This window comes from Pristiophorus japonicus, chromosome 9, assembly GCF_044704955.1.
Source record: "Pristiophorus japonicus isolate sPriJap1 chromosome 9, sPriJap1.hap1, whole genome shotgun sequence".
Classification (NCBI taxonomy): Eukaryota; Metazoa; Chordata; class Chondrichthyes; family Pristiophoridae; genus Pristiophorus; species Pristiophorus japonicus.
In genome coordinates this window covers 106,126,990-106,150,892 of record NC_091985.1, presented here as the reverse complement: position 1 = coordinate 106,150,892, position 23,903 = coordinate 106,126,990, and the positions used below count along the sequence as shown (strand labels likewise).

General features: G+C 42.3%; 1 protein-coding gene across 2 annotated transcripts in view; it reads right to left on the bottom strand.

The window, feature by feature from the left end:
- LOC139273163 (connector enhancer of kinase suppressor of ras 3-like) overlaps positions 1–23,903 on the bottom strand; it is a 468,583-nt gene that overhangs the window by 320,348 nt on the left and 124,332 nt on the right. For both annotated transcript variants that reach the window (XM_070889671.1, XM_070889670.1), the window contains exons 5-6: positions 21,123–21,164; positions 18,441–18,560 (exon numbers count right to left, since the gene is read on the bottom strand). In XM_070889671.1, the coding sequence (XP_070745772.1) occupies positions 18,441–18,560; positions 21,123–21,164 (162 nt within the window). The remainder of the gene's footprint in view (positions 1–18,440; positions 18,561–21,122; positions 21,165–23,903) is intronic.

Below are 23,903 nucleotides of genomic sequence, written 5' to 3'. Positions count from 1 at the left end.
AACATAGGTCCCTTGCAGTCAGAATCAGGTGAATTTATAATGGGGAACAAAGAAATGGCAGACCAATTGAACAAACACTTTGGTTCGGTCTTCACAACGGAAGACACAAATAACCTTCTGGAAATACTAGGGGACCAAGGGTCTATCGAGAAGGAGAAACTGAAGGAAATCCTTATTAGGCAGGAAATTGTGAGGGAAATTGATGGGATTGAAGGCCGATAAATCCCCAGGGCCCCGATAGTCTGCATCCCAGAGTACTTAAGGAAGTGGCCTTAGAAATAGTAGATGCATTGGTGATCATTTTCTGACAGTCTATCGACTCTGGATCAGTTCCTATGGACTGGAGGATAGCTAACGTAACACCACTTTTTTAAAAAAGGGAGAGAGAAAACAGGGAATTATAGACCGGTTAGCCGGACATCAGTCGTGGGGAAAATGTTGGAATCAATTATTAAAGATGAAATAGCAGCGCATTTGGAAAGCAGTGACAGGATCGGTCCAAGTCAGCATGGATTTATGAAAGGGAAATCATGCTTGACAAAGCTTCTAGAATTTTTTGAGGATATAACTAGTCAAGTGGACAAGGGCGAACCAGTGAATGTGGTGTATTTGGACTTTCAAAAGGCTTTTGACAAGGTCCCACACAAGAGATTAGTGTGCAAAAATTAAAGCTCATGGTATTGGGGGTAATGTATTGACGTGGATAGAGAACTGGTTGGCAGACAGGAAGGAGAGAGTCGGGATAAACGGGTCCTTTTCAGAATGGCAGGCAGTGACTAGTGGGGTGCCGCAGGGCTCAGTGCTGGGACCCCAGCTATTTACAATATACATCAATGATTTATATGAAGGAATTGAGTGTAATATCTCCATGTTTGCAGATGACACTAAGCTGGGTGGCAGTGTGAGCTGTGAGGAGGATGCTAAGAGGCTGCAGGGTGACTTGGACAGGTTAGGTGAGTGGGCAAATGCATGGCAGATGCAGTATAATGTGGATAAATGTGAGGTTATCCATTTTGATGGCAAAAACAGGAAGGCAGAATACTACCTGAATGGCGACAGATTAGGAAAAGTGGAGGTTCAACGAGACCTGGGTGTCATGGTACATCAGTCATTGAAAGTTGGCATGCAAGTACAGCAGGCCGTGAAGGCATCAAATGGCATGTTAGCCTTCAAAGCTAGGGGATTTGAGTATAGCAGGAGGGAGGTCTTGCTGCAGTTGTACAGGGCCTTGGTGAGGTCTCACCTGGAATATAGTGTTCAGTTTTGGTCTCCTAATCTGAGGAAGGACATTCTTACTATTGAGGGAGTGCAGCAAAGGTTCACCAGATTGATTCCCGAGATGGCAGCACTGACATATGAGGAGAGACTGGATTGACTCGGTCTGTATTCACTGGAGTTAAGAATGAGAGGGGATCTGATAGAAACATATAAAATTTTGACGGGATTGGACAGGTTAGAGGCAGGAAGAATGTTCCTGATGTTGGGGAAGTCCACAACCAGGGGTTACAGTCTAAGGAAAAGGGGTAAGCCATTTAGTATCGAGATGAGGAGAAATTTCTTCACTCAAGAGTTGTTAATCTGTGGAATTCCCTGCCGCAGAGAGCTGTTGAGGTCAGTTCATTGGATATATTCAAGAAGGAGTTAGATATGGCCCTTACGGCTAAAGGGATCAAGGGATATGGAGAGAAAGCAGGAAAGGGGTACTGAGGTGAATGATCAGCAATGATCTTATTGAATGGTGGTGCAGGCTCGAAGGGCTGAATGATCTATTTCTGCACCTATTTTCTATGTTTCTATCAGAACCAGCTTCTTTAAGCACAGAACTGCTTGCAGGGGACTGCTTTTGGAGGGTGGGTCTGGGGGTTAGGCCAGTCTTTGCACTGATATTCAGATTTAAAAAAAACAAAAGCTTCCATTAACCACCCCCCTTGCCTCATCAAATCATGGTATAGTCAGACTCAGCAAGTGTACCACATGTTCAAATGCACCCGTGGCTTCATTGGGACATTTTTCAATCAGGATCGCTGCTCAAACAAAAATCAAATTCAGTCATCTATTCTATTACTTATTAGATGGCTACTGTAGATGAGATCGCCAAGAACAATATCACTATTAGAAAACTGCAACCAACTAAAATAAACTGGACTAGAGCCAGTTTGATGCAACAAAAATTACCAAAGTTGTGCTGCTTTAAAAAAAACAGCTACATTTAAGGTTTAGAGTGTGTCTTCCAATTCATTACTGTATTAATATATTATATTTACACTAATTTAGCAGCCAAAGGAAAAGACTAAGCTTTTGCTGCTTTGATGTCCAGGATATCTGATGTCCCCGATTTCCTGAGGACCTACATCATTGTTTGTGAAGTCCTCGGCAAAACATTTCTGCTGCTACAATTGGAACAGAGACAAGAAAATGATGTGAATTGTACACTCAACTAAATATTAGACTAAAGCTTTTGGTTTTCAAACCTTTATACTCTTCCCCTTTGGAGAATAGTGTGAAGTAGTGGAAAGATTTGCAGGCTGATTAAGAGTCTGAACGCACCTTCCATGGCTATAACCATCTTTATACTGGTCGATAGAGTGGTTAGTTCTATACAGCAGGAGGGTTCTCATACACCAACATCCACCAGCCGCATGAATCCCACTGAACGTCAACTGGAGCTTCGGTTTGCTCACTGGGACTGTCTGGAGTGGTTTCAAACCCTGCACCATCTGACTCAGAGGGGAGAACCAAGGCAAAGGCTCACTCCAGAATCTGGTATTGGACAGAAAGGGAACTGGGGTTACTTAAGGGTGGCCAGTTGTGGGGGGGGCGGGTGAACAAGAGGAGATCTGAAAAGTTTCTCAACTGCAAACAAGTTTAAGCTGTGCATCCACAGGCTACATGCTCGAATTCAGAAGCACTTTTGGTGTGCTTGCTTGTTGCTGCAGCTGCTTTGCATATTCAGGTCTTGTTCTGCAGCATTTTGTAGACTAGGCTAGTCATATTACAGTAGTAGAACTGTTCTAGCAACGACTTTTTGGATTATATTGCTAATTTTTTTTTCCTCTGAAGTCCATAATGCCAAAGTCAGGCACAATCCTTTCACCATGATATTTTTTTCATTTATCCAGTCTTCAGCTGGTCGGGAAGTCTGGCCTTCCATTCAATGCTTTGTCGAGTATTAAGTCCCTTTCTTCTGTAGGGCGTGGTCACTAAATGGGTCTGGGCTTTTACCACTGCTTGGTTAACCAAAAGAGAAATGTCTCATTCAGATTTTCATTCTGAGCAAGCACGACAAATTGATTCAAAATGAATCCTTCAAGGTATTTGAGTCAACAGTACAATCTGTAACAACAAAATGCTGATTATACAGAGGAACAGGAATGGTCCATTCAGCCCTGGAGCCTTTTCTGCCATTCAATTACATTATGGCTAATCTGTACCTCAACTCCATTTATGTGGCTTTGATCCATGTCCTTTGATTCCCCAACATAATAACAAGAACTAGGAGGAATAGTTCATATGGCCCCTCGAGCCTGCTTTGCCATTCATCAAGATCATGGCTGATCATCTACATCAAGTCCACTTTCCTGCCCGATCCCTATATGTTTAATAGTAGTGTTTAATAAAAATGCATCGATCCCAGCTTTAAAAATTCCAATTGATCCATCATCCACAGGCTTTTGGGAGAGAGAATTGCAGATTTCCACTACCCTTTGTATAAAAATGTGCTTCCTGATTTCATTCCTGAATGGCTTAGCTCTAATATTATGATTATGCCCCATTGCTCTGGATTCCTCCACCAGAAGAAATAGCCCCTCTGTATCTACTCTATCCAATCGTTTTATCATTTTAGATATCATAATTAGATCACCCCTTAGTCTTCTATACCCCAAGGAATACAAGTCTAGTTTATGCAACCTGTCCTCAGAATTTGACCCTTTTATCATTGTGGTGAATCTCCGCTGCACCCCCTCCAAGGCCAACATATCCTTCCTAAGGCACAATGCTCAGAGCTGGCCACAATACTACAGATGCCGTCTAACCAGAGCTTTATGCAATTGTAGCGTAACTTCCACCCTTTCTTTTTATTCCAGCCCCCTTGAGATAAAGGCTAACATTCTATTAGCTTTTTAAATTATTTATTGTATCTGTCCACTAGCTTTTAGTGATTTATGTACACGGACCGTGAAATCTCTCTGCTCCTCCAGAGTTCCTAGCTTCATGCTGTTTAGAAAATACTCTGGTCTAACTTTCTTGGGTCCAAAGTGGTTGACCCCACACTTCCCAACATTGAACACCATCTGCAGTTTTGCCCACTCACTTAATCGATCAATGACCCTTTGCAACTTTCCCCTCTCATCTACACTATTTAGTGTGCCACCCAACTTGGTGTCTTCAGCAAGCTTGGACATATGGCTCTCTATTCTTTCTTCTAGGTCAATGATAAATAAATCAAGAGAAAAGCTGTGTCCCCAGTATAGATCCCAGCGGGGACACAAGTCACAACCTGCCAATTTGACATTATCCTACCTCCCAAGGACCCATATTTCCCCTTACAATGCTCTTATTTTTAATAAATATTTTAGAGTGTTATTAATTAGCTTTGATAGCTCTTGCAAGTTTAAGTTTATACTTTTTCTGCAACTCTTAATTTCTTCGTTGTTTAAAAAAAATAGCTCACCCAGTTTGCTGAATTTCATAGAAACATAGAAAGTAGTTGCAGGAGTAGGCCATTCGGCCCTTCGAGCCTGCACCACCATTCAATATGATCATGGTTGATCATGCACTTCAGTACCCCATTCCTACTTTCTCTCCAGACCCCTTGATCCCTTTAGTCATAAGGGCCACCATCTAACTCCCTTTTGAATATACCCAACGAACTGGCCTCAACAACTTTGTGGTAGAGAATTCCACAGGTTCACAATTCTGAGAGTGAAGAAGTTTCTCCTTATCTCGGTCCTAAATAGCTTACTCCCTTATCCTTAGACTGTGACCCCTGGTTCTGGACAACCCCAACATCATTCTTCCTGCATCTAACCTGTCCAATCCCGTCAGAATTTTATATGTTTCTATGAGATCCCCTCTCATTCTTCTAAATTCCAGTGAATATAAGTCTAGTCGATCCAGTCCTTCTTCAAATGTCAGTCCTGCCATCCTGGGAATCAGTCCGGTGAGCCTTTGCTGCACTCCCTCAATAGCAAGAATGTCCTTCCTCAGATTAGGAGACCAAAACTGCACACAATACTCAAGGTGTGGTCTCACCAAGGCCCTGTACAACTGCAGTAAGACCTCCCTGCTCCTATACTCAAATCCCCTCGCTATGAAGGCCAGCATGCCATTTGCTTTCTTTACTGCCTGCTGTACCTGCATGCCAACCTTCAATGACTGATGTACCATGACAACCAGGTCTCATTGCACTTCCCCTTTTACGAATGTCACCATTCAGATAATAATCTGCCTTCCTGTTTTTGCCACACTTATCCACATTATACTGCATCTGCCATGCATTTGCTCATTCACCTAACCCGTCCAAGATCCTCTGCAGCCTCCTCGCAGCTCGCACTTAGTGTCATCTGCAAGCTTGGAGATATTACATTCAATTCCTTCGTCTAAATCATTAATGTATATTTTAAATAGCTGAGGTCCCAGCACTGAGCCCTGTGGCACCCCACTAGTCACCGCCTGCCATTCTGAAAAGGACCCGTTTATTCCTACACTTTGCTTCCTGTCTGCCAACCAGTTCTCTATCCACGTCAATACATTACCCCCAATACCATGTGCTTTGATTTTGCACACTAATCGCTTGTGTGGGACTTTGTCAACAGCCTTTTGAAAGTCCAAATACACCACATCCACTGGTTCTCCCTTGTCCACTCTACTAGTTACATCCTCAAAACACTTGTAGATTTCTCAAGCATGATTTCCCTTTCAGAAATCCATGCTGACTTGGACCGATCCTGTCACTGCTTTCCAAATGTGCTGCTATTACATCTTTACTGATTAATTCCAGCGTTTTCTCCACCACCGATGTCAGGCTAACCGGTCTATAATTCTGTGTTTTCTCTCTCCCTCCTTTTTTAAAAAAAAAAAGTGGGGTTACATTAGCTACCATCCAATCCATCGGAACTGAACCAGAGTCCATGGAATGTTGGAAAATGACCACCAATGCATCTACTATTTCTAGGGCCACTTCCTTAAGTACTCTGGGATGCAGACTATCAGGTCCGGGGGATTTATCAGCCTTCAGCCCCTTCAATTTCCCCAACACCATTTCCTGACTAAGGATATCCCTCAGTTCCCCCTTCTTGCTAGACCCTCGGTTCCCTAGTATTTTCGGGAAGTTATTCGTGTCTTCCTTAGTGAAGACAGAACCAAAGTATTTGTTCAATTGGTCTGTCATTTTCTTGTTCCCCATTATGAATGCTCCTGAATCTGACTGCAAGGGACCTACGTTTGTCTTCACTAATCATTTTCTCTTCACATATCTATAGAAGCTTTTGCAGTCAGTTTTTAATGTTCCCTGCAAGCTTACACTCATACTCTATTTTTCCCCCTCCTAATTAAACCCATAGTCCTCCTATGCTGAATTTAAATTTCTCCTAGTCCTCAGGTTTGCTGCTTTTTCTGGCCAATTGGTATGCCTCTTCCTTGCATTTAACACTTGCTCTAATTTCCCTTGTTAGCCACAGTTGAGCCACCTTCCCTTTTTTATTCTTACGCCACAGAGGGATGTACAATTCTTGTAGTTCATCCATGTGATATTTATATGTCTGCCATTGTCTATCCACTGTCAACCCTTTAAGTATCATTCTCCAGTTTATCCTAGCCAATTCACGTCTCATACCATTGAAGTTTCCTTTCTTTAAATTCAGGACCAGAGTCTCGGAATTAACTGCGTCACTCTTAATCTTAATAAAGAATTCTACCATATTATGGTCACTCTTCCCCAAGGGGCCTTGCACGACCAGATTGCTCATTAATCCTCTCTCGTTACACAAGACCCAGTCTAGGATGGCCCACTCTCTAGTTGGTTCCTCGACATATTGGTCTAGAAAACCATCCCTTATAGACTCCAGGAAATTCTTGTCCACAGTATTGCTACCAGTTTGGTTAAACCAATCAATATGTAGATTAAAGTCACCCATGGTAACTGTTGTACCCTTATTGCACACTTATCTAATTTCCTGCTTGATGCCATCCCCAACCTCCCGACTACTGTTCGGTGGTCTGTACACAACTCCCACTAACATTTTCTGCCCTTTGGTATTTTGCAGCTCTACCCATATAGATTCTACATCATCCATGCTAATGTCCTTCCTTACTATTGCATTAATCTCCCCTTTAACCAGTAACGCTACCCCACCTCCTTTTTCTTCCTGTCTGTCCTTCCTGAATTTTGAATACCCCTGGATGTTGAGCTCCCAGCCTTGGTTACCTTGGAGCCATGTCTCCGTAATCCCAATTACATTATATCCGTTAACAGCTATCTACACAGCCAATGCATCCACCTTATTACGAATGCTCCTCGCATTGAGACTCAGAGCTTTCAAGCTTGTTTTTTTTTAACAAAAAACACTGTCCTTTTAGAATTATGCTGTAATGTGGCCCTTTTTGATTTCTCGGCCCTCCACTCTTGCTTCTACCCCCTTTTTACTTCCCTGTGCCTCCCTGCATAGATCCCCTTGCCATTTTAGTTTAAACCCTCCCCAACAGCACTAGCAAACACTGTCTAGGACATCAGTTCCGATCCTGCCCAGGTGTAGACCGTCCAGTTTGTACTGGTCCCACCTCCCCCAGAAATGGTTCCAATGTCCCAGGAATTTGAATCCCTCCCCATTGCACCATTCCTCAAGCCAAGAATTCATCTGAGCTATCGTGCAATTCCTACTCTGACTAGCATGTGGCATGTAGCAATCCTGAGATTACTACCTTTGAGGTCCTACTTTTTAAAATTTAACTCCTAGCTCCCTAAATTCAGCTTGTAGGACCACATCCCGTTTTTTACCTATATCCTTGGTACCTATATATACCCCCCCCCCAGAATGCGCTGCAGTTGCTCAGAGACATCCTTGACCCTTGCACCAGGGAGGCAACATACCATCCTGGAGCCTCTTTTACGGCAGCAGAAACACCTATTTATTCCCCTTACAATAGAATCCCCGATCACTATAGCTCCCCCACTCTTTTTCCTGCCCTCCTGTGCAGCAGAGCCACCCCTGGTGCCATGGACTTGGCTGCTGTTGCTGCCTTCCCCTGATGAGCCATCTCTTCCAACAGTACCCAAGGTGGTCTATCTGTTTTGGAGGGAGATGACTGCAGGGGACCCCTGCACTACCTTCCTACTCCTGCTCTGCCTGATGGTCACCCATTCCCTATCTGGTTGTGTAACCTTTACCTGCGGTGTGACCAACTCACTAAACGTGCTATTCACGACATCCTCAGCATCGCGGATGCTCCAGAGTGAATCCATGTGCAACTCCAGTGCCGCAATGCAGTCTGTCAGGAGCTGCAGCTGGATACACTTCATGCACATAGTCGTCAGGGACACTGGAAGCATCCCCGACATCCCACAGAGCACAGGAGAAGCATGACATGGGTCTGGGCTCTCCTGCCATGGCTTAACCCTTAAATTAACCTAACTGATAACGCCAAAGGTTTCTTACTGATCAGAAAAGAAAAAGAAAAAGATTAAATACTCACCAATCCACCAGTCAGTCAATCACTTATCCTCTTGGCTGTGATGTCACGCTTCAATTTCTTTTTACTTCTTTGTTTACCTTCTGCCCCTGCACCAGCTGGCCTCCTCCGATTGGTCCCCTTTATATGGGCCTCGCGGCTCCTGATCTGCTCCACTCCTCCGACTCCCGCTCTTTTTAAACTGCCCGCCCCTCCGAATCCGATCCTCGTCAGAAGTGAATTCCTCGCCTACCTCCGGTCCTCCTGGCCTCCCGAACTCACGCTCTCGGACTCTCCCGAACTCACGCTCTCGGACTCTCCCGAACTTGAACTCACGGACTCTCCATTTTACCTCGCATTTGTGCAAGCCTTATCTTTTACTGTCTCTTACCTAGTTTGTTGGCCATGGTTGTTTAACTGCACAAGTGCAGATTTTGCCTTTTCGGGTTATGTACTGGTTTTGTATTGTACCAAAAACTTCCATGAAAACTTCAGTTTGTAGCTTTACCCATTAACTGCTCAGACCATTTCCTGTCCATTTATTTCACATCCCATCAAAGTTTGCCTTACTTAAATGTAAAACTTTGGTTTGTGATTCTTGCTTCTCCCTCTGAAACCCACCATCAAATTCACGTTTACTACGGTCATCAATGTTCCCTAATTTTTTTTCATGCGCGGTCCCTTTAAACTGGGAAGCAGCTTGCGAGTAGTCTGCACGGGACCTACCGATTGACACGCAGCCACACACCTTAGGGGGAACAATGGCCACTATTTGTTTCCTTAGTCAGATAGTTAACTAATTCTGGTTCATTACTTAACACTAATTCTAGTATGGTCTTATCCCGTTTTAGTTCTAAATCATTGTTTCAAAAAACTGGCCCAAATACTCAAATGCATTTAAAAAAATCTTTTATTCTATTATTTCCACCTGGGACACCCTCCCCCTCCCCCATTGTTACAAAGCTAGGTGGGAATGGAAGTTGTGAGGAGGATACAAAAATACTTCAAAGGGATTATAGACAGGCTAAATGAGTGGGTAAGAACATGGCAAATGGAATATAATGTGGAGAAATGTGAAGTTATCCACTTTGGTAGTAAAAATAGAAAAGCACAGTTCTTTTTAAAATGGTGAGAAATTGGGAAATGTTGGTGTTCAGAGGGACCTGGGTGACCTTGTACACAAAAATTTAACATGCAGGTACAGCAAGCAATTAAGAAAGCAAATGGTATATTACAAGAGGGATTTGAGTACAAGAGTAAAGACATCTTAATGCAATTAAATAGGGCCTTAGTGAGACCACACCTGGTGTATGGGGTACAGTTTTGGTCTGCTGACCATAGAGGGAATGCAATGAGGTTCACCAGACCGATTCCTGGGGTGGGGGGCGGGGAAGAATTGTCCTACAAGGAGAGATTGAGTAGACTAGGCCTATATGCTCTAGAGTTTAGAAGAATGAGAGGTGGTATTGTTGGAACATACAAAATTCTTACAGGGCTTGACAGGGTAGATGCAGGGAGAATGTTTCCCCTGACTGGGGTGTCTAGAACAAGGGGGTCATAGTCTCAGAATAAGGGGTCAGCCATTTAGGACTGAGATGGAGAAATTTCTTCAGAGGATTGTGAATTTTTGGAATTTTCTACCAGAGGGCTGTGGAGGCTCAGTTGTTGAGTATATTCAAGACAGAGATCGATAGATTTTTGGATATTAAGTGAATCAAGGGATATAGGGATATTGCAGGCATGTAGAGTTGAGGTAGATGATCAGCCATGATCTTATTGAATGGCAGAGCAGACTCGAGGGGCCAAATGGTCGTCTCCTATTTCTTATGTTCTTAAGTTCTTGTTGATTTAAAGTCCTTGCTACAGTTCTATTTATCCTTTCCACTAGGACCTTGATCCCAGCCCAGTTCTGACATGGATCACAGTTGCTTCTGCCCCCACCCTTTCCAGCCAGGTCGAGATATCCCTTATCCTGGTATCAGATAGGCAGCTTCCCCTTCTGGACTCTCGATCTTGTGAAAAGGATACCCTCTGCACCTCTAAATTATCAAAGCCCCCATAACTACAACCTTTCTATTCAGCTGTTCATCCCTTTGGACTGCCTCACTGCTCCATGGTGCCTTGGTTCGTATTCTATCCGCCCCCCCCACCCCCACCGCCTTCTTCCCCATAGGTAGCAAGTACTTGTGGAACAGGACCAATTTCTGTGGTTCATCACATCAGAGTAGGAGAAGCACACACTGCTTGTTCTGTACCCCTCTAAGTGATGTGACTGGAGTAAACTATCCAGGCATTACTCCCACTTCCTTTTGTGTCAGTGTCTCTAATTCGCACTTCAGCTCAATGACTGAGCTGAAGTGATTCAAGACAGACGTTTCCCATAGGTGTCATCATCCGGAGCAGTCTGTGTCCACAAATTCCCATATTCTGCAGTCTCAATACACTACCATTACCTGCTCTAAAATGTAATTATTTTACAGCAGTTATTTATTCATCTCGAGTGCTGATTAGCTTTTAATACTAAATTGTGATCAGATGGATTTAAATGTGATTTCCATTAGTTACTTGTATTTTACAGTTTAGTATATTTAGTCTATTAAGTCTATTAACTAGATTGTTTTTTGCCCTCAGCTCTTTAGGTAATCATTTTTTTTTTTTAAAGTTTAGTAGCCCCTTAACTACTATATAGTTAAATATTAAAGCATGAATAAATAACTGAACACTTGGCTTTTACTTGGCTGGGTCAGAGAGAAATTTCCCAGATTTTATTCACCCAAATTGGCCTGGGGTTTTTTAAACCGAGTATTTTACCTCTCACAGGAGATCACATGGTTTGGGGTAGGGTGGAGTGTATATGTTGTGATACACAAGGTATTGCAATTGCGTGGGACAGGCTTGACGGACCAGATCGTCTTCACCTGTCCGTCATTTTTCGTATTCCTCAGGCTTCAACACTTATTCCTCTGCGCTAGTTATGACACAACTTTTCAAACTCATTTGTTTCAGAGCAGTCACCGCTCTGATTAACCCACTCTTGTTAAATGCTCTTACTGAATCTTTTCCACGCTGTCCCTCACCCAACCTAATGAATAATAGCTACCCATCACTAGACCTAACAAGGATATATTGCATTGAAGTTTCAATTTATTAAGAGTTATAGGATTCATTGGTACATTTTATTCAATATTCTCCACTCAGTTAGCCCATACAGAACATTTAAAAGCTTCTCCTCAAATACAAGAAAACATGAATATTCAAAGAATTATTTCCTTGTGTCCAAACTGGCAAGCCCAGACAGGTTCCTTCACAATAAACATGCATTACGAGGGATTAAATATTAAGCTGCCTTATTTCAGGTTTATGGCACACTCAATGTATCAGCTGTGGCTCAGTGGGTAGCACACTCGCCTCTGAGCCAGGACTGGAGCACATCATCATCATCATCATCATAGGCAGTCCCTCGGGATCGAGGAAGACTTGCTTCCACTCTAAAAATTAGTTCTTAGATGACTAAATAGTCCAATACGAGAACCACAGTCCCCGTCACAGATGGGACAGACCATCGTTGAGGAAAAGGGTGGGTGGGACTGGTTTGCCACACGTTCTTTCCGCTGCCTGCGCTTGGTTTCTGCATGCTCTCGGCGATGAGACTCGAGGTGCTCAGCGCCCTTCACGATGCTCTTCCTCCACTTAAAGCAGTCTTTGGCCAGGGACTCTCAGGTGTCGGTGGGGATGTTACATTTTATCAAGGAGGCTTTGAGGATGGCCCTGTAATGTTTTCTCTGTCCACCTTTGGCTCGTTTGCCGTGAAGGAGTTCCGAGTAGAGCCTTTGCTTTGGGAGTCCTGTGTCAGGCATGCAAACAATGTGGCCTGCCCCGCGGAGCTGATAGAGTGTGGTCAGTGCTTCAATGCTGGGGATGTTGACCTGGTTGAGGACGCTAACATTGGTGCGTCTGTCCTCCCAGGGGATTTGCAGGATCTTGTGAAGACAGCATTGGTGGTATTTCTCCAGGTGGCTACTGTCTCAGCCATACAGGAGGGCGGGTATTACCACAGCCCTGTTGACCATCTTCACTGAGGCGTACGAAAGCATGGGCCTTACGCTAAACATCTGTAAGACAAAGGTCCTCCACCAACCTGTCCCTGCTGCACAGCACTGCCCCGCAGTCATCAAGATCCACGGCGCGGCCATGGACAACGTGGACCATTTCCCATATCTCGGGAGCCTCTTAACAAGGGCAGACATTGACAGAGCACATAAATCTAGGCTGACACTCCAGTGCAGTGTTGAGGGAGGGCTGCACTGTCGGAGGTGTTGTCTTTCGGATGAGACGTGAAGCCGAGGTCCCGTCTGCTCTCTCAGGTGGACGCAAAAGATCCCAAGGCGCTATTTTAAAGAAAAGCTGGGGAGTTATCCCCGGTGTCTTTGCCAATATTTATCCCTCAATCAACATTAACTAAACAGTTTAACTGGTCATTATCACATTGCTGTTTGTGGGAGCTTGCTGTGCGCAAATTGGCTGCCGCGGTTTCCAAATTAAAAAACAGTGACTACACTCCAAAGGTACTTAATTGGCTGTAATATGCTTTCAGACATCCGGTGGTCATGAAAGATGTTAGATAAATGCAAGTCTTTTTATTATGGTTACAGTGCACAAGATCAAGATTATGTCCAAGAATCCTTACTACAATTTTAAATTTGGGAGCCAAGCATATTAGTCTTCTCTTTAGCAACATCTATCTACTTGCACTTGAGGCAAAGGAGAACTAATGGTGAACTAACATATTACTACCTGTATGGCTAATATTCAGCATGTTGGCTAAACTTTCAGGTGCAATTTGGTGTTTTCCTTTCATTAACCCCCAATAGTTGGTGTAAGCTCTTTCCAGCATGAAAGTGATCGACAGCACAAAATTTTCCAAAACATACTCTAGCAGAGCTTGAACTTGAATGTTCAACTTGTCACTTTTTGCTCGTTTCCTCCCCCTGATCAAATTGTAAACGTTCATGAAAGGATTCAATGTGTCCTAGCTTGTCCAATGTTCATGAGCACACAATTTATTTTAGACAAAATAAATGAACAAGTTTCTCAAGAAATTTTCTTAAGGATTAGTTCTTAATAAATTATCTTTTTTCGTAATTTGCAACAGGCTGCAGTCCATGTGGTCCACATGGTGAAGGTGCTCCCACAATGCAGTTGGTTAAGGAATTCCAGGACTTTGACCTAGCAACAGTGAAGGAACAGTGATATTGTCCAAGTCAGGATGATGTGCGACTTGCAGGGGAACGTGATTGGGACTTTCAGGACTTTGATAGTGGGAGGCTCGGCAATATTAATGGCACTGAATGGAGGTGGTTATTATCTCTGTTGTTGATGGAGATGATCATTGCTGGATACTTAAGTGGCAAAAAACATTTGTGCCACACATCAGCCCGAGCCTGGATGCTGTCCAGATCTTGCTGCGTGCAGGCATGGACTGCTTAATTATCTGAGGAATTGCGAATTAAGTTATACACTGCAATCGTCAGCAAACAGCACCGCTTCTGAATTTCTGATAGAGGGAAGGTTAATGGATTAAGCAGAAGGTAGTTGATGACCATCTCCAACAACCATAATCATCTTCCTTTGTGCTGCTTGATAGCACCATTGACAGCTCTTTTAATCACTTTGCTGACAATTGAGTAGGTTGATGGGTCGATAAATGGCCAGGTTGCAGTTGTCTTGCTTTCTGTGGACAGCACATACCAGGGCAACTTTGCAGAGTCAGATACATGTCAGAAAATCAGCTGTATTGAAATAGCTTAGCTGCACAGCTAGTTCTGGAGCACAGTTCTTCAGCGCTACATCATCATCATCATCAATCATCATAGGCAGTCCTTCGGAATCAAGGAAGACTTGCTTCCACTCTAACAATGATTCCTTAGGTGGCTGAACAGTCCAATACAAGAGCCACAGTCCCCATCACAGGTGGGACAGATAGTCATTGAGGGTAAGGGAGGGTGGGACAGATTTGCCCCACGCTCTTTCCACTGCCTGCGCTGAATTTCTGCATGCTCTCGGTGATGAGACTCGAGGTGCACAGCGCCCTCCCGGATGCACTTCCTCCACTTTGGCCAGGGACTCCCAGGTGTCGGTGGCGATGTTGCACTTTATCAGGGAGGCTTTGAGGGTGTTCCTGTAAAGTTTCCTCTGTCCACCTTTGGCTCGTTTGCAGTGAAGGAGTTACGAGTAGAACGTTGCTTTGGGAGTCTCGTGTCTGGCATGCGGACAATGTGGCCTGCCCAGTGGAGCTGATCAAGTGTGGTCAGTGCTTCAATGCTGGGGATGTTGGCCTGGTCGAGGATGCTAATATTGGTGCATCTGTCCTCCCAGGGGATTTGTAGGATCTTGCAGAAACACCGTTGGTGGTATTCCTCCAGTGACTTGAGGTGTCTACTGTACATGGTCCATGTCTCTGATCCATACAGGAGGGCGGGTATTACTACAGCCCTGTAGACCATGAGCTTGGTGGCAGATTTGAGGGCCTGGTCTTCGAACACTTTTCCTCAGGCTGGCATATTGTCAGTCTGTAGCCTTTGTCAATGTACTCAGCCATTTCTTGACATCATGTGACGTGAATCAAATTGGCTGAAGACTGGCATTTGTGATGGATGTTGGGGACCTCAGGAGGAGGCCGAATCTGGATCATCCAATTGCCATTTCTAGCTGAAGATGCTTGCGAACACTTCAGCCTTGGTTCCACCATCAGAGGACGGGATGTTCATGGAGCCGCCACCTCCCATTAGTTGCTGAATTGTCCACCACCATTCAGAAGTAAATATGGCAGGACTGCAGAGCTTTGACCTGATCCTTTGGTTGTGGTATTATTTAGCTGTTTTTTGCATGCTCTCTCCTGTTTAGCATGCATATGATCCCTTGTTGTAGCTTCCCCAGGTTGGCACCTTATTTTCAGACGTGCCTGGTGCTGCTCCAGGCATGCTCTTCTACGCTCCTCATTGAACCAGGGTTGGTCATCCAGCTTGATAGTAACAAAGGATACGGTGGGCCATGACGTTACTCTGCTGCTGCTGATGGCCCACAGCGCCTCATAGATTCCAAGTTTTGAGATGCTAGGTCTGGTCTTAGTCCATTTCACTTACTACGGTGGTAGTGCAAAATGAATGGACACAATGGAGTGTGTGATCAGTGTGAAGACAGGACTTGGTCTCAAGGACTGTGCGGTGGTCACTCCGACCAATGTGGTCATGGACAGATGCATTTGCGACAAGATCATCGGAATGGGCCAGGTCAAGGAAATTATTCCTTTGTCTTGATTCTCTCAGCATCTGGTGCCAGCCCAGACTGGCAGCTGTGTCCTTCAGGATTCGGCCCGCTTGATCAGTGGTGGTACTAGCGACCCACTCTTGGTGATGAGCATTGAAGTCCCCCACCCAGAGTACATTCTGTGCTCTTGTAACCCTCAGTGCTTCCTCCCAGTGGTGTTCAACGTGGAGCAGTACTGAGTCATCGGCTGAGGGAGAGTGTGTTAGGGGGTAAATGCAGGAGCTTTTCTTGCCCATGTTTAACCTAAAACCACGAGACTTCATGGGATCCAGAGTCAACATTGAGGACACTCCCTCCTCTTCCTCCCACTCCCGCTGACTATCACTGTGCCACCTTCCACAACCCCACCCCCCGAAATCTAGTGAGACATTTGCTTCTATCAAAGTATGAAAAATTAACCCAGTCACATGAAACTGTAAAATAGCTTTGCAACAGCTCTTGATGAACACAGAAAGGCCTTCCAGCCCATTAAGTTCATTCCTTTTAAAAAACATTTATAATTTACTGCATCAGGTTTCAATTCTCGAGGAAGCAAAATATCCCGAGATAATGCTTCGGGAAATTTCTTCCTGATCCCCAGGGCAATCTGGCAAAATTCCCGGTTGTCAATCTAACGTTACAATCTCCATTCTTTGACCATGACATGATGATATTTTCATGATCTAACCAGTGCATGAACCATTAACTTCTGTAAACCTGATTACCTTTATCTGCACTTAACTTATTAATTTTCAATCCTCTTTAGATGCTTATCCACAAAGAATGGAAATAAAGTGAAATGCTATCCCACTCCTTCACTTTCAGTTACTAAACAAAGGGTACCAGATTTACTTTTGCCGTGTTTCTCCCTCAAAGCTACCTTGATGCACTATTGTGCTATCAGTTCAATTGCCAAGTCATGCTATAAAAGCTAAATTCTTGCATGTAGCTAGGGTGAACATGCAATTCAGTTTGTCAATGTAAATTGCTAACTTTGACCAAAATACAAGAATATTTTTTCCCCAACTTTCTATATTTAGCTCACTTTAATGAATACTCCTAAAACAAAAATTCTGGTCAGGTTACCAAAATTCCTTCCCTCCAAAAGTCACTAACCCAATTCCCATTGAAAATAACGGAAACAGTGCAGATGCCCGACATTCTTTCAGTCTATAAGACTATAAATCCAGATGGATATAATTTGGATCTTTCCCATATACTTCAACACAATTAAGAGTACAGCTGTTAACTTCTTTCATGCTCAGGTCACCAGGAAAAGGCAGAAGGTCAGCACTTCTCAGACATCTGATTACAACCATCCTGGGAATTAAAATTCTCACCTCAATGTTCAAGTATTGTAAAAACAATCACAAAATTGCTCGTTTTACAGCAGGGACACAGGGATTACTAGACTAAAAAAGACCAAGGCCCAACTAGTTCGTCTTCTACCATCCTGGCAGTCGCATGATACAATGACAGTGCAGGTGTTGACTAATTATAGCAATCAATTTTCATTAGTCTATAACACATCCAGAAAAAACACAAGGAACACCCCAGTGGTGGATAGCTTTTGGAACCATAGGTGCCAACAAGTCACCCAAGCATTCTTCACTTACCATGTCATATTTTCCCACAGTACATGTCTGGCCATTTTCTAAAACTTAAAATGGAAGCAGCTTTAATAAATTCTCCCACCAATAACCAATGTACTAAGTATTATTTTTCCTCTGCTACCATGTATACCCAGTCACAAGTTATAAATTGCAAGGAAAATTTGAAGTGGTTTGGGAATTAATGATCAAGATCAAAATGTAATTATTTGATTTAAAAAAAAAAATACCATCAGATATCCCACAGTACTGCTGATGCACAAAGCAAGTCATTAGGCTGTGTATCTAGTGGAGCCAGTGTGTAGGAGAGGAGAGTCTGGGTGGAGGCCACTGCTGAGGCTTGGCAAAGGTGGATGTCGCATTGTAGTTTGGTGGTGTGTGGGGGCAGTGTGCCGTGGACTGATTTACAAGAGAAATTTTTAAATTAAGCACAGAAGCGAAGTATGGGAAGAGGTGCATGTGGAGTGAGGCTTTGCTCTTTAAAGGAAAAGTCAGAGGCTTGAGGAAGTTCAGGCAATTATATAAGCATGTCATAAATGGAATTGCAGGTAATCTCTCAGGAGTTTTATTGCCAGGAATACTCTCAGCACTTCAAGACACAACACTTAAAAGCAACGTCATCACAATCGTTCCTCTTAACGCAAGACCAGGTGGAAAGGTTATGGTAGCTAATAACTCAATTTTTTTCTGCAATGCAACTAAAGATGGAATATGATTAGGGAAAAAGATTGTGTGTGACATGAAAGATAAATAGCTAAAGAAAGAAATTAAAAATAACCAATTAGAAAGGAAAAAATAAGGAACACAGTCATAACATGGATGACAAGAAATTATAAATAAAAAATTAACACTTCTTACCAGTCCTTCACTTGGTTTGATGTTTATTAACTGAACTTCCTCTAGACAAGCGCTCTGGCTTAACAAAGGGTCAGATGTAGATCTAATCGTCTGATCACAAATGCCATTAAGAACTTTACACTGGAAAAAAATGGTTACAAATTGGACTATGGGGCACAGAGTGAACATACCAAGAACAGATATCAATTATGTATTTTTATTGGAAGAACCCCTAAGAGCACTCCTACATCAAGATCAATTTGTAAAATATCTCATCATATTTGCACTATATATGTAACCAAAAACTAAACATGCATTAACATTTATGAATTTTGTACCTCCTGCTTGGCCAGTGATTTTTGTTTGTACTAGTGTTCTCAGATATATAAAAATTGTCCCGTAATTTGCGGTCAGTGGCGATGCGATGGTGATCGCCGCTGACCTCGAAGAAAGCCGACAACAATGATCTCATTATTTCTGTGGCGAAAGCTGTGTTTGTTGACGTGGAATTGATTGTAGTGCTGTCCAAATGGGATTCCTCATGTAGTGTAGCAGTGACATCAAAATGTTGAAACAGCTAATCACATTGAAGAATTCTCAGGCAGCAAACCAGGAAATGAAAAGCACTGACCAACATTTTTTTTTTAAAAAAGTGCAGAGAGCGCATAAAATAAAGATTGGGACATACACATGAGGTTAAGGTAGAAGCTGAATTATCATTACCAAACTTAAAAAAAAAATGTTTACTTTTTTTATTGTAATTTTTTTTATCATAATGGAGAAATTTGACATTCCACAAATATAAAAATTAGATTTTCAGTGCCAGACAGTTCTTTAGCAGTTGAAACACTTAAAACCCTAGTACATCTATTCCATCAAGGCTCATCATTTAATGGGGTATTTAGCAGAGATATTAGCAAAACCAAACTTGTCAGCACAAATCTCAACTGTTGCGATTTGTGAAGCTGGTGGAATTATCCAGGTTACTGCAGCCAATACCAGAGCAGTGCAATGCTAGCACGTGTTGCCAAACTCTAGTTTGCCAGCTGTGGCTCAATGGGTAGCACACTCGCCTGAATCAGAAGGTTGTGGGTTCAAGTCCCACTCCAGGGATTTGAATACAAAAACTCTAGCACTCAACTGTTGGAAGTGCCATCTTTTGGATGAGACATTAAAATCGAGGTCCCGTCTGCTCTCTCAAGTGGACGTAAAAGACCCCATGGCACTATTTCGAAGAGCAGGGGAGTTATACCTGGTGTCCTGACCAAGATTTATCCCTCAAACAACATTAAAAAAAACAGATTATTTGGTCATTATCTCACTGCTCTTTGTGGGACTGCTTGTGTGCAAATTGGATGCCACGTTTCCCACACTACACTCCAAAAGCACTTAATGGACTATAAAGCGCTTCTCGATGTCCGGTAGTCGCGAAAGGTGCTGTATAAATCCAAGTCTGTCTTTCATTCTAGTCCTGATGTTGTTACAACAGGAAGATCCCAAAACTGCTACATTTTTTTTACATTCAGCTTTAAATGATTAGTAAGAAAACTAGGAAATAAAAAGTGCCCAGAATCAAACACATAAATTTGATTTGGGGGGCAGGGGGAAGTGCCAGATTTAACATTTAAAACTACTTTACACTTTAAAAAGTACTTTTCTGCAATAGAATGTGCTCAAAGACTGCACTGATAACATGTCACAGATTTTAAAAAAAATGTATTAAGTTCTCAATTTAACAATGTAGATTCAGTCTATTACCAGAAATAGACCTTTTTCATTCCAAAAATAAAAGAATGCCACACTGTATGCACTATTCAAAGGAACAGCACCTGAAAATATCCTAGTTAGCTAATTTCATTGGTTAGCTAAATCTTTAATTAGTGCAAGATAAAACCACTGGTACTTTAAAAGACAACTGTCCCACCAACTAGCATTCTGTTGTGAAGTAGACATGTTAAAAATTACATCAGTATATGCTTAAAATATCTTTAAAAACTCAAAAATACCAAAGTCAAGAGATTCAGTTTTTGGATTAAGCATCAACCCAAAGCAAGGACAGAGTGAGAGTCTCTCACACTTTGCTCAAGTTCAGATACCACATGGTGGAACTGCTGTCCATTGGCATTGTGGATAAATAGACTTTCCAGTGAGGTGCTACACTAAATTAGGAAGGTCCCAAGATTGACCTTCCAATCTATGTTGTGGTAGCTCATCTCAGCTGGGGTGGTGGGAGGGGTGCAATGGACCTCTGTTTCTGAGCTAGAGATGAGGAAAAATAGCTAGTTATATTACTAGCCAAGGATATTAGATGAAAAATATGCATGTGGACAAATGTCACTCAATTGCAAAGCACCCCCCACCACACCGCCCCTCCATAAAGAGCCTGTATTTAAATTCAGGAAAATGTCACATCAGTTATTTTTGTATCATATTTCAAATTCGAAACTGACAATTTGCAATTTTTTAATGTTAGGGGAAGTTGGCATTAGATTGTGGAAGGGTAGAGGGGGAGAATGAGAGAGATAATCGGGGACTAGCATGGGTACTTTGCCTACTAATAACGAGAGTTCACATCGACATGCTTCCCCTTCCCTTTCTACTGTTTCAACATGTAGGGTTGGGTTATATGGAGGCTTTACTTGCTTTCCGATAGATTAACATCTGCAGCATTATCAGAAGTATAAAAACAAAATGAGCACTTACAACGTTAATAACACCATCTTCCATTTCAAACACAGTGCAGTCCTGTCAGTAAAAATCAATGCAAAATAAAATTAGTGAGGGAATGCTGAATTATAAAAAGCCATGCATTTTAGATCTCCAGTGAGTTGTAAACAGCAAACAATGACCAATTTAACCAAGGCAGTTAATCTATTGAGCATATATTTATAAGACTACTACAGTGTCTACCTCAGATCAGAGCACTTACTTTACAACATGTTTATATGACAAAAATAAACAAACAATGGTCAAACTTGACACATCTGTGTCATAGTTAGATGGATAGAAGAGTTTGGATTACTTTGAATAAATCAGTGGAGGCAACAGGATTACAAAGAAAACAGACCATTCGGCCAAACCAGTCCATCTTGATGGTTATCCTCCACACCAAGGGTAGTCTTAATACCATGTTCTCACTCTGTTCCCATATCCCTTATCCTCTTTTCCTTCAATCACCTATCTAACATGAAGGAGTGTCAATTTCAACACGTTGGGAGTGTAGGGAGGGTAATGAGTGTGCAGATTGCAATGCAGTTCAGTAAATCTAACATTGGGAGACAACTTACAATTGTTCGAAATAATGGGAGGGCAAGAAATTGGTTCATGTAATTTTTTTTGGGGGGGGCGGGGGGGTTGTTGTGGGGAAGGAGGAAGAAAAGGGGAAGGTTATCGACTTAAGAAGTCTGGACTATGATCATTTATAAGCTTAAAATCCACTTCTCTTCCACTAGCTAAAGCCTTATTCAAATTATTGGAATCTGCAATCTACCTCCTGTATAAATCAAAGCAGATCAAAAGATAGAACATGTCCAGGAAACTATAGACCAGTCAGCTTATCAGTGGTAGGAAAAAGAATGGAATCCCTACTAAAAGGAGAAAATAGAACATCTAGAAACAAAACATATAATAGTCAGCATGGATTTCAAGAGGGAAAGTCTTGCACAACCAACCTAACTGAATTTTTTAAAGAGGTAACAGAGAGTAGACAAGGGTAATACGGTAGATGTAATTTATCTAGATTTTTCCAAAAGGCCTTCAATATGGTACCCCATAATAGACTAATGACTAAGGTCAGGAAATGCGGAATGGATAGATAGCTAGCTTCAAGACAGAAACGAGAGAGATGGGGTAAAGGGTAGCAATTCAGAGTGGCAGCAGGTGGGAAGCGGTGTTCCACAAGGATCAGGGCTGGAACCTTTGTTGCTCACAAATTACATTAACGATTTAGACTTTGGAATTTCTAAATTTGCAGATGACACCAAATTGGGGGGATAAAGAATACTGAGGAGGACGACAACAAATGACAAGACATTAATAAACTTGCAGAATGGGCAAATTAAATTTAATAAATGCAAGTTATTACATTTTCCTAAGAAAAATAGGGAGATCACATATTACTTGGAAAATAAGAATCGAAATGGAGTAGAGGAACAAAGGAATCTAGGAGTATAAATACACAAATCGACACAGGTTCGCAAGTTCATAAAAAAAGCAAACCAAGCACTAGGGTTTATTTCTAGAGGGATAGAATTGAAAAGTAGTGAAGTTATGCTAATGGACCATACTTGGGAGTACTGTGTGCAATTCTAGTCACCATAAATAGAGGCACTGGAGAGGGTGCAGAGAAAATGTACAAGGATGATACCAGAAATGCGAGGGTATACAGGAAAGGATGAACAGGTTGGGTCTCTTCACTTGAAAAGAGAAGGCTGAGGGGTAACCTAATAGGTCGTCATTAAAATTATGAAAGGTTTTGATAGAGTAGATAATGTGTTTCCACTTGTAGGGAAGTGCAAAACTAGCAGCCAGCAGTACAAGATAGTCCCCAAGAAATCAAATAGGGAATTCAGAAAAAAAACTTTTTTTTTAAATCCAGAAAGTGGTGAGAATGTGGAACTTGCTACCACAGGGAATGGTTGAAGTGAATATAGATGCATTTAAGGGGTGGTTAGACAAGCATATGAGAAGGGAATAGAGGGTTATGCTGATAGGGTTAGATGAAGAAAGATGGGAGGAGGCTCGAGTGGAGCATGAACACTTGCATTGACTGGTAGGGCTGATTGCCCTGTTTCTGTACTGTATATCCAATCTAATGTAATCCTATGTAAAAGGTGTGTTTCACACCAATATTACCTCAGATACATAGCAAAAAGCCTTGTAGTTCAAAGGCCAAATTTTGATCAATGGAGACTGCTAGGCAACAGATGTCTAAAAAGTCGTGCCAATTGTGTCTAGTATCACTCAGTTAATGTACTGTTCAGCTTTTGTGCTCTGCAGCTTCCATCAGTGGACAGTGGACCAGCCCCAACCAAACTAAACATGACGCCAGCAACTTAAACTGTTTTATCTTCATGAAATGTTCTGAATTACTTCAACTCTGGGCACATCAATGGAACACGTTACAACTATGCTAACACTATTGTGTACAGTAGCTTTCTTCATCTGTCAATTTTCTTCATTGTACAATGTAGTTGGTTATGAGTTAGCACTGAATTTTCTAGTGCTATGGGGATCCTCTTATGTAAATAATAATTTGAATGTTGTCACTTTTAGTTTTGTTCATCCAACAATTTTAAATCCACATTCCTCATCGGTTATGAATGAATTACAAATTTTAACCATCACCATTAAAGTTGGAGCACTGTACTGGTTTCTACACCAACTATTGCATCCTCTGAAATCTCCATTATTTATCGGTTACAGGAGGGAGAATGTAATAATTAATATTTAGTTCTGCAAAGGTTTAATTACAAAATTAAAAAT